The sequence below is a fragment of the Hermetia illucens genome, chromosome 3 (genome assembly GCF_905115235.1).
Source record: "Hermetia illucens chromosome 3, iHerIll2.2.curated.20191125, whole genome shotgun sequence".
Classification (NCBI taxonomy): domain Eukaryota; kingdom Metazoa; phylum Arthropoda; class Insecta; order Diptera; family Stratiomyidae; genus Hermetia; species Hermetia illucens.
Window position 1 is genome coordinate 162,699,795 of NC_051851.1, and position 11,546 is coordinate 162,711,340.

The 11,546-nt window shown below is 39.2% G+C and overlaps 1 protein-coding gene across 1 annotated transcript; it reads right to left on the reverse strand.

The window, feature by feature from the left end:
• Positions 1–858: 858 nt before the first annotated feature.
• Positions 859–7,983, reverse strand: LOC119652189 (uncharacterized protein PF11_0207-like). The gene is made up of 5 exons (XM_038056133.1): positions 7,918–7,983; positions 2,606–2,720; positions 2,313–2,497; positions 2,078–2,253; positions 859–1,024 (listed from the first exon to the last, which is right to left on the reverse strand). The coding sequence occupies exons 1-5, from the start codon at positions 7,981–7,983 to the stop codon at positions 859–861; spliced, it is 708 nt and encodes a 235-aa protein (XP_037912061.1).
• Between the last annotated feature and the right edge of the window lie 3,563 nt (positions 7,984–11,546).

The following is an 11,546-nucleotide window of genomic DNA, read 5'->3' on the forward strand; positions in this document are numbered from 1 at the left end:
CATAACAACGAAATCTATAAGCAATACCACGACGGTCTGGTTGTGGACGGAACCCGGCTCAACAGATTGCGGTGGACGGGTCACTTAATCCGTATGGATGGGGACGATCCAGCCCGGAAAGTCTATAAGGGCAATATCTATGGTAGAAAAAGAAGACGAGGCAGACCCTGCCTGAGATGGAGAGATGGCATAGATCAGGACGCCAGACAGCTTTTAGGGATATCAAATTGGTGGACATCGGCGCAAAACCGGGATGTCGGGAGTCCCTTACTAAGGCAGAACTAGATCGGATACCGGTTGTTGCGCTGTTGTTGAAGATGAATTACAAAATCCCTTTAATCCCTGGAAATTTAATGTCCAATGTCAAATTTTCTCTGATGATGTTGATTAGCCGTAGAGTAGGCTCGGACAACTCCATTTATAACTACGCCATGTAGTGAAATCCACCATTCCAGGATCGCTAAGGACTGGACTATCTTTGGAACACTTGGCGCAGAACAGTAAAAGAAAAGTGCTGGCTCCTTGGGGAATCCTACAAGGAACTTAACACATTTCCATGAACCGTGCTGTATTGAACGTAGGGGTTACTGGGAACCATATTCAAATAGAATACGAAACATGTAACCCAGAAACAGCACATTTACAAAAGAATTTAAATTGGAATGCTGTTTACTCCCATGCATGAATTTGCTAAAATAAAATCTACTTTAATTTTTCCGGAAATTAAATTTATTCAGTTAACCATTTTCCACCCAAAACGTCATTATATAAAATTACAAAAATAAACATTTTCAAAACGATGTGGAATACACATCATAGAAATATAACATACTAAACCTACCAAAATGTAGAAAGTATTTACGATGATTTTTTTAGTTTCTTCAATCTTTCAATTGCTAACTTTAGCTCGGTTGATTCATCATCATCATCTAACTCTTCTGAGATTCTGTCAGAGTTATCCGGTTCGGTATCCCCGTTTCCAATTCCTTTTGCGGGCGATGTACCATCCTCGTTTAGTTGAGCACTGCAGGTGCAATAGTGAATAGACTTTTATTTGAATTGAATTTTTGATACAATAGTTTAATTTTAATTTTCTTCAATCACATAAGTCCATTATTATTCTGTTAAGGGAAAGTCGCACTGCCTCCTTGAAGAAATATTGTGCCCCTTTTACTGGTTAAAGTGTACCTATTGATCATAGTATCTCAAGCAGGCCTGTAACCGTTAGGAACTTTAATATGTTCCCTACTTCCAGATCTTTCAGCTTTGCATCTGGTATTAAGTTTTAAGTTTTCTCCCAGATACCTTGACCTACTTTGCACAAGTGCCAGACACTGTCCCAGGACGTGTATAGAGGTTTTGTCATCCTCCTCACAAAACCTGCGGGCAGTGTCCGTAGATATTCCTAGCTTCCCTAGGTGATAGTTCAGCCGACAATGACCAATGAGAATTCCCACTATCATTCGGAGGTTTTTTTGGTGAGGTTTAAACAATCCTTTGTGCATATGGGTTCGTATCCCCCAATAAGCACCCTGGACTGCTCAATCCGTGGTAGGCCCGCCCAGTATAGTTCCCTCAACCGTTCCTCTTCATTTCTTAGATTCAGGGCCATGAAACCGTTTCCGATTTCACAGAAGGGTTCTGACCCGTGTAAAGCCATCCCTGCTCCCTTCTTGGCTAGTTCGTTCGCTGCCTCGTTGCCTTCCAACCCAACATGGCCTGGAACCCAAAGTATCCAGACCTTGTTGGACGAGCCGAGTGTATTCAGTCTCTCAAGGCATTCCCATACCAGTTTAGGTTCACCTGGTTGGACCTAAATGTCTTGATCACTGCTTGGCTATCGGTGAGAATAGCTATGTTCTGCCCCCTATAGTTCCTTTGCAGATTAAAGGAGGCACATTTGTCTATGGCGTATATTTCCGCCTGGAATATGCTAGTGTACCTGCCCATTGGCCCAAAGTATAAAGTCCTTGGACCAATGACACCGGCACCCGCTCCCTCTGCTGTGAGGGATCCGTCATAAGTCAGACACATTCTTATATTTTTCGAGAAAAGCACGCAATTTTGGATTACTTACATTTGTTCCTTTTCTATGTCACAAAGGACATTGTACAGTTCCTCTTTCATTTTAAGCTCTTCGCCCCACTGTCCCCTCATTGTTTCCATATGTGCTTTGAGCTCAGCAATTTTATTCTTGGTTGCTTCAATATTCTCCTCCATTCTTATAGTATCTTCTTTATAGAACACTTCACTCTAGGAAAAAATTGATTTGAGTTTTAACATACAAACTAAATTGCTGAGGTTCCACTCACTTTTAATTGCTCCTTATCACGTTCAACAGTATCAGCTGCCCGCAGATAAGCTTCACTTATTTCCTTCATCATTTTGGCGTTATGCTTTTTGGTCTTTTTCTCAGCTTCCTCTGTGGAGCTGATTATTTGGATGACTTTATCCATTTCTTCTATGTTAAAAGAGTTCATCCCGACCAAAGAAAGTTCTATGTAAAAACAGAGAAGCATTGCATTAAAACTATTAGAATTTAGGACCCAGACTGTCTTCAACCATAGATACCATGAACTATCTATTAGATTGGATTGATATTTACCTTCGAATCGTAATTCGTTGTTCCGCAATCGAGAAGCAATATTTTTCTCCTGGGCCTTAGAAATCTCCTCCTGGATTTCCTTAATTTGGGTATTTAATTTTTCTGATATTTGCAACTGAAACATATCATAAAGGCATGGAGGATGATATCGATAGCAGTGGACACGTTTATTTAAGAACAAAGTTGGAGTAAAGCCAAGGGAGGTTACCCCTCCGTCGTGTGGACAAACAAACTATGCGGTACACGAAAAAGATCTGCTTAAAATTTATAATAAGATAGGTTACGATAAAGCCTCGGTCTTAGTTTACGGGATATTGTTGGATTGTTGAGTTGATCAGGTTCACATAAAATCTATTTCCCAGAATGGAAGAGAAATCAATCAATTTAATCTGACTGCCAGTTACCCCTAAATAGGGAATAACGTGTCAACCACATCTACACGTCCACATATACAGGGTGCGGCAGCATAACTTCCTTTTTTAAAATGCGCGCCACTCAGTTAGTTGTTAGAGAGACTGCCAATACTCCGCTAATTACCGCACTTAAGACGAGTCTGGAGGAAAGATCGCCATATCCACATGTGAAGGTGCCAGGCATTTCATCCGTAAGAGATGAAACTCCACCAATTGAGTATCGTCTTAAAGTGCTCCTCCTACCTCCTCATAATCCTGAGTCAGGAACTGAGCGTTAATATCCATCTCTTTGATTATATACCTTCATTTGCTCATCGAAAGCCAACCTATCCTTGGCATTGGAAGCCTCCGTTTGTGCGAAAGAATGTACTGTTAAAATCGGAATCTCGAAGTCGTTTTAATTTGTCCACCTGAAAACGTTAACGTTCCACGAATTTCACGCGAATGTCAATTATGCCCGTTAATTATGACGTCAGCATCTTATTTGCATAATTTTGGAAGCAGTTAATTCGCGCGAAATTGCTAAGTTTGAACTGCTATAACTTTGGCGTTAATGGCCAGATTTCCATGAAATTTAGCGCGTATATACGAAATATTGTCCTCTATGCTGATACAGAATTCAGAAGTCCTAGGATGTTCTTGAGGGGGGTTTTTCAGTAAATTTCTAAAAGTTGGTAATAAACTATTTATTATTAAGTTTATTTGAACAGATATCGGAATGGGACATATTTTGAGGCCTAGATTTCATCCAAGCGCAACACCATAATTTTTTTCGGATTTTAAGGTTGGGTAGTTTCCAAAAAAGAGTCCTGTCTCACTTTAATGTACATTTTGACTCCTCACTTGTGCACTTTGCAATTCACGATTAAACTAACATCAGTTGTGGAAAGTACTAATCGAGACCTTTCATTTGATACCCTACACGACTATATCCGGTGAAAAATTTTTTTGCATGTATGGAGAGCCCCCTTCAAACTCCGCCTAAATTTATGCCACTCACTGTTTGTGTGGGATTTCCCATCTGTCCACCAAATTTCGTTCGGATCGGTTTAGCCGTTTTGGAGAAAAGTACGTGTGACAGACAGATAGACAGACAGACAGATAGACAGATAGACAGTGAATTCGTTTTTAATAAGGTTTTGTTTTACACAAAACCATAAAAAGGAAACTAAAACATCACCATGGACCGCGCCATTCATATAAGTTCACTTTATATGATGATGACGTCATACACGTCTTACGGTGCCATAAACTTATTTGAAATGCGGAACTTTGACCGTCTATATCTTCCTTAATAATAGTCGGATTACCTTCAAACTTTTCAGAATTACTTAAGTTCAATATTATCGCCTATGCTGATGCCATTTTCTGCAATTTTGCATTTCTGGAATAAACTTACGAGGGATTTTCCGGTAAATTTCTAAAACATGGTGATACACTATTATTAACTTCATTTGTGCAGATATCGAAACGGGATGTATTTCGAGGCCTAGATTTCATATAGTTGCATCACTGAAATAGTCTTCTATTCTAGGTTCTGAAAACGAGACCTGTTTCACTTTTTGGGGCACACAATTTGAGCCGTATCTCCCCATTTTTTTTCTCCCAATATCAGAAATACTACCACTTTCGAAAGGCACTAATCGAGCAGTCCATATTCCATGAAAAAACGTATACCCCCTGTCGCATGTATGGGGAACCCTTCAAAGTCAACACAAAATGGCAAAACTCGCTGCATGTAAAGGAACACACAGACCACATGTTCTCACCAAATTTCATGGCAATCTCTTCAGCCGTTTCCGAGTGAATCTGGTGTGACGGACAGACAGACGATTTTAATAAGGTTTTGTTTCACACAAAACCTTAAAAAAGAAATTATCCTTTGGTTAAATTTTTAAGGGAGGAAATATCCGTTTGTTAAACTCTAGAAATAGCCTTTAGTTGAAATTTAACTCCAGAGATAGCCTTAGATTGTATTTTAACTCTATGAGACCTTCCATATATTAAACTTTAGCCTTAAGAAACCTTCTTAGTAATAACCTGCCTAGTTCTTTTTTTCACGTGCGATAGGTAACGGAATGACCGTAAAATCGAATATTATCTTAAAATTTGAATATTGTTGGCGTGAAAAAAGTAAAAATGGAATTTGGATTTCATTTCGTCGAATCAGAGCTAATCCTTCCCCGTCCATCCCGCGTGCAGTTTTTGTGATTTAATCCTTAGGTCGTTTGGCATTTTAGCTCCTATAAGGGGGTCATCCCGTGTGTCGGGTTGGGGAAAACGATTTTTTTTTACATGAATTGTATCTATATATAGTGGAGAATATGTGGGCAAAGGGATTTTCCGATACTCTGAATCGGTCAGAAATTACAGTGTTAAACAAGTAAGGAGTTTGCAGCCGCGGCTGGAGTACTCGATGAGAAAGAACATCGAATCTTTTTTTACCTGTTAGTTTTTTACCTGAGCCTTATAAATTCGAACACAGGTAGAAATATAAAAAGATGGAAAACCAATCAATTGTCTAAACTTATTTGCTGTTTGGAATAAAAAGGATAATCCAGTCTAGAGTGAGCACTGAAAGGCTTTCAAGCTATACTCAGTTATATTTAGTTGTAAGTATTGTGCTGTTTATGTGTTCAGTGATTTTTTTAAATGGATCGTACGAAGGGAGATCGCTTTAACGTTCAACGTCATGCTCGCACTAAAAAACGAGTATTTCATGGGAATCGATAGTTATCAGAGAAGAAAAAGGACTTCGCATCAACATCAGCAAAGAAACTTTTAGCAAGCATGAACATGGATGTTCCAATTGCGATAAGTTTTGTATATTATATATTGGATTTTGCTGGAGTTTTCCGCAGAAATAGCTTCTGCAAATTTCTGCAAATAATAAAATATACGTAGTAGTAAAAAAGGAATGCGTAGGAAATGTCGAGAAAAGAATGGGAACGCGGCTTAGAAATGCGAAGAAGAATCACAAAGGCATTGGTGGAAAAGGGGTTGTAAGACTTACAGATAATGTTATAAACGACCTCACTACATTTTTTGGGCTAGCTATTCGTCGACACGTAAATTCGATAGAAGGAATGAAGCAAGAAATTTGGGCAACTTTCTTCCATAAATGTTCTACAGACGAAAATCCTCAGCATCAAAATTGTCCAGAATGCGAGGACATTTGGTGCAAATGGCGCAAAGCGAAAGCTAAAGGAGAACTGGATAGTTTCCACCACGAGAAGGCACCTTTGACTGAAGAAGTTCAAGCAGTCATCAAACCAATCTACGAAGATTTGTCACGAGATGATCTCTTGAACAGATGTTTTGGAGCAGAGACCCAGAATAACAATGAGTCGTCAAATGCTCTGATCTGGACTTTCGCTCCTAAACACCTTCATTCTGGGGCCAAGGTCGTAGAAATAGCCACTTTTCTGGCTGTAATTATTTTCAATGTAGGATTCAAAGGCATTCTCAAAATCCTAGTGAAAATGGGATGTCAAGTTGGTCACATATGTCAGGTTTATGTCGACCGATGATTGACTGACCTCGCTAAAAGAGCCAGAATTGAAACCAGAGAGCAACAATCGGCCTAACAAGATTTTTTTGAAGAAACGGAGGGTGCACTCTATGGACCAGGTATAGCAGATTAATGGTGAGTTAAAATTTTATTGTCGATAATCACATTTAAATTTTCAAATGCGTTTTTCTCGAAACTGCATCTTGAAAATCGGCTGCCACCATAGCTCAAAATCTATCTAACCGAATTCTTTGAAATTTTCACGACTTCTTTCTTTCTACGGTCCGCAAACTAGGATAATTGCAATCGGACAGGTCGTTTTTTTTTATTCATAAAAAAACGGCAAAAAACACCGAAATCCAAAAAATGAAGTTTAAAAGCCCACCAAAAATTTACCTTTTAATATTTTCTAATTATCCTAGTTTGTGGTAAATTGTCCACATTAAATGCCGTTTAGTTTTTTTTCCTCAGATGAACACAGCGCCCTCCAGCGTGGTAGCAGAAAAACACATGTTTTTAGAGATAGGTGCATAAATTAACACGTATTCCAAAAACTAGCTACGATATCAAGCTGAAAAATTTATCACACATACTAAAGATATCGATCAACATATGGTGAAAAAATTACGTTTCTGTCTTTATCCAATCCTCCAAAATAATTTTTCAAAAAAAGGCAAAAAAAACGGCCTTCACACGTGATGACCCCCTTAAGAATTAAATCTTCGGTGGTATTAATCCACCTCGAGACTTCACGTCTCTGTTAGAGTAGCCTACCCCGGGTGAGTTTAGTTTTGTTGACTCCCGTCAAGGCACGTGATAAAATCTCTGTGTCCTGATAGGGAGATAATACGTGAGAATTTAGAACTCCGGCCCACATCTCGCCGAACTGCTAGCACTCAAGTTAGCTCCAGCACGTGCCGTCCGGTTCCATATATTATCTCGCGCAGTCGGTGTTCACGACTGGCAAACCTGTTAGGGGAATTTTGTTGGTTTGCAGCCTTGGTGCTGTGGTGAACTCTCATTGGAACAGAGTTGGCGTCCAACGTAGGACCACAGTGGTTGGGTACGTAACACCTGCGGAGATATCATCATCCCGCCGGCTCGACAGGCCTACGAATAAGGCTAACAAGACACGATTCTCAGATAAGCTTATAAAGTTTTTTTTTACCTAGAAATTAATGATAATTTTTTGACTAAAAAATTGTTCCCCCTTTTTTTATGCTAAGGATATTGGTTTCCTTCTAAATGTTGCAAGTTACATATATTAAACAACCATTTTTTTAATTTTACAGATGTATCCAAATTATATCATTTCTCCTGTATTTTACAAACGACGAAGCCAGTCAAAAACAGAAGCGGAAACGTAAAAAAAACATTTAATAATTTACCTGCAGTTCTAATTGCGATTGCAAAAACTCCTTTCGTATTTTTATCTCTTCTGAAGAATAGTTCATTTTGCGAGATCTTATGCAAATAACGTGAAAAAAGAAACTATTTTATGTCTGGAGACGCCTAACCGGGACTAAATATAAACACCAACTACGCACTTCCTTTTGCACTCAATTATAACTCAGCGAAGGTAGCAACCATTTAAAGTAGTTTCGATTCATATTCGAAAAAATATATCTTTTGTCCCCGATAGAAAGCACTGTCTTCGATAGGGTGTAAGAAAGCAAAAGTGGAAAACCCAGAAATTTGAAATCATAAGTTGATTTTAACTGATGAAATATATAATTAATATGAACCAGAGGTCCCAGGATCTTCTTTTCTTGTTATAGCACATGACCTAGACTTTTACAGAGCAGGGTGCTACGCCATTGTCATGTTCTTGCAGCGCACGATCTTTTTGAAATTTTACTATGAGAAAAGCCTTTAATATTTTTCAAGGGGTTGTTTTTAAAAGTTTTATCAACTCTTAAGAACAAAGAATAGTAACATTTTGTAAAGAAGTTTCTCAGTTTGAGCAATGCACCCTTTTACTACTCAAAAAATATATTTAATACTCAAAAAATTCACTTTGTTTTACAGACATCCTTAATGACCCAAAACCCATAGAAAAGCAGCCATAGTCATTAAGACCAATGGAGCTTGATTAGCAAAAACGTTTGAACTCTCAATAAATAAATTCACCCAAGTCAACATTCTACATTACTTAAAGAAGAGGAAAAACAGAAGAAATTCATTCTTTACTTAATAATAAAATAATACAGGTCAAACAACTTTGCAGGTTCAAACACTCGAGTTCAAAAATATTAAAAGAAATCAATAACTCTCCAACTCGTGCAGAGAAATACAGAAAATTTAATACAGTCGAACCTGATTAATTGGAAGTTGAGCGGACCAATGAAAAACTTCGAATTATCCAAAATCAAAGTTATCGAAGTTGGAACTAGGTACTTGAAGACAAAAACCATATATATAGATGTACATACGTAAGACAACTTCGAATAGTTTGCGTTGTCATAAGCTTTGATAAAACACCTAACTCTCGCATGCATTCTACAGGTCTTAACTCAATGGAAGTCTCTTCAATTATGGTTTTCCCTGATTGTCATTAGCGTTCCTCTGTCTTTTCACATCTTCCAAAATATCCTCTTGTGTAAGACCTTCACAGACTCTTTTTTCCTCCTTCTACCGCGCGAATTCATAATCATCAACGTCTAACAATTCGATATCCCTAAAAGCTGTCTAAGGTCCTGACCTACGTCATCGTTCCATCTCAGGCAAGGTTGCCTCGTCTTCTTTTTCTACCATAGATTTTGCCCTTATAGACTTTTCGAGCTGGATCATCCTCATCCATACAGATTAAGTGACGCCCACCACAACCTATTGAGTCGTATTTTATCCAAAACCTGAAGGTCATGGTATCACTCATAGATTTTGTCGTTATGTACTCATGATTGGGCATCACCTTGTCTTAGATCGTTGTTAATGTCGAATGGTCCCGAGAGTGATCCTGTTGCTTTTACAGCCAGGGTCAGCCTAGTCATTCTTATCAATTTCGTCGGTGTACCGCATTCTCTCATTTTCGTGTACAATTTTACCCTGACTATGCTATCACAGACGGCTTTAAAGTCAATGAAAAGATGGTACAACTGATGTCCATATTCCAACAGTTTTTCCATTGGTAACCGCAGAGCTAAAATCTGATCTGTTGCTGATTTGCTTAGAGTGAAGCCTCTTAGGTATGGGCCAATGATGTTCTGCGCCTACGGGGCTATTCAGCCTAGCAAGATAGCGGAGAATATCTTATAGATGGTACTCAGTAACGTGACACCTCTATAATTGCTGCATTGCGTCATATCTTCCTTTTTATGTATGAAGCAGATAATGTCTCGTTACTAGTCGTCAGGCATTGATTCGCTGTCCCACACCTTGAGCATAAGTTGATGAACCACTTGGGGTAGTTGATCAATTTCATATTTGACTAATTCGACTTCTGGCGACTTATGATTTTTAAACCGATGAAACTGTTTCTTCTATACTTGATGGTGGCAGTATTTATCCGTCGTCTTCAGTTGGCGAGACCTCCAACTCGCCGATGTTCTGGTTGTTGAGCAGTTTGGCAAAGTACTCAACCCATCGCTCCAATATGCCCAGTCTGTCGGATATCAGATTTCCCTCTTTGTATCGCCAGAATGAGCATCGAGGTGTATAAGGCTTCATCCTGCTCACTTGTTGGTAAAACTTCCGCGCCTGGTGCGGTTGCTCCTTGTACTTTTCGAGTTCACAGACCTGTTGATTCTCCCAGGCTTCCTTTTTCCGTCTGTGAAGTCGCTTCTCCGCTCGTCGGAGTTCATGATAAGTCTCCGCGCGTGCCCGAATTCGTCGTTGTATCGTCAGTCTGTGGCTTTGTAACAAGTTGTTTTCTGTGTAGGTTTGTCAGCCCTACCCAACCCCCAACCTGGAGGATCAGTTGGTACAATTTGTCCCGTTTTTAGGCCCAGAAGACTCGCCTTCATCCCTCTACGCCTGCAACTTCTCGTTAAGAAAGAGCTCCCAGCGGTCACCACATGGTGGTGGAGATATGGTTTGGTAGTAGAGCTGTTAATGTTGTTTCAGCAGGTGTTCCCCAGGTTTTATCCTCCATCGTGGGTACCAATCCGCGTTTCGCCCTGGGACCTATATTACCCTTTGACCACATATGAGAAAATGTGAATATCGCAAACCGCAAGACATTTCCTATCCCAAAGCACCTTCACTAGTTCACTCCATTCATCCAATATATCCCTTATTTCATCTTCCTGGTTAAGATCAGTGTGCATTCACACAGTAGTGCAAAATTGCACATACTGGTTTCAAATAAAACAAATCACTTAACTCTGCGTATTATTATGACAAAAACTAATATAAGCGGACAAATAGCAAAACGTGAAGTCTCAAATAATACAAAATCTAGAACAAGTAATATACGACGTAACCTAACTACAATCATATAAAAACGTTAGCTATGTCTAAACTTGTGATACGTGTCCTGTCCGTTCGGACGAGCTCCGACACAGTTGTGCTTGCAAGTGTTGGCACAAAACGTATTGAAACATACATGAGTTATCTAACCTACAACGAGTCCAGGAACACAGGGCCCCGTGCCCAAAGACCACGTGACAACTGGCACACACTGACCAAAGATCTAGCCAATTCTCGTCCCCGGAGAACTTAGTTCTCTCTGTTAGCCTGCTGAGACGTCGTGGGGACAACTAAAACCTACAACAACAACAATAACTTTTTTTGAACCTCTACTCCGTTAGTAGCAAAGTTACAGTACCTCAAATTTACTATAACTCGAAACTGTGAATATTAAGATCACCCAAAAGTGAGTAGTGTCACATGCTAAATTGGTGTACAAATCACGTCCAGCCGTAAGAATAGGCTTATACTTTTTAACCTTTATTTCCGACTTTTCAAATGATACAATATTCATGGAGTCCAATCGGAAGGCTGCAGAAGTATCCCCCTAAATAAATAAATATCTAAAGAAAGCAAAAAAACACAAAACAAACTTCTTTTTAAAAGTACA

Coding starts and splice junctions, on each gene's coding strand:
- LOC119652189 (XM_038056133.1), bottom strand. CDS start 7,983: ATGAACTATTCTTCAGAAGAGATAAAAATACGAAAGGAGTTTTTGCAA. Junction 2,498..2,605: donor CAACGAATTACGATTCGAAG/GTAAATATCAAT, acceptor GTTTTTACATAG/AACTTTCTTTGGTCGGGATG. Junction 2,254..2,312: donor GTGATAAGGAGCAATTAAAA/GTGAGTGGAACC, acceptor ATTTTTTCCTAG/AGTGAAGTGTTCTATAAAGA.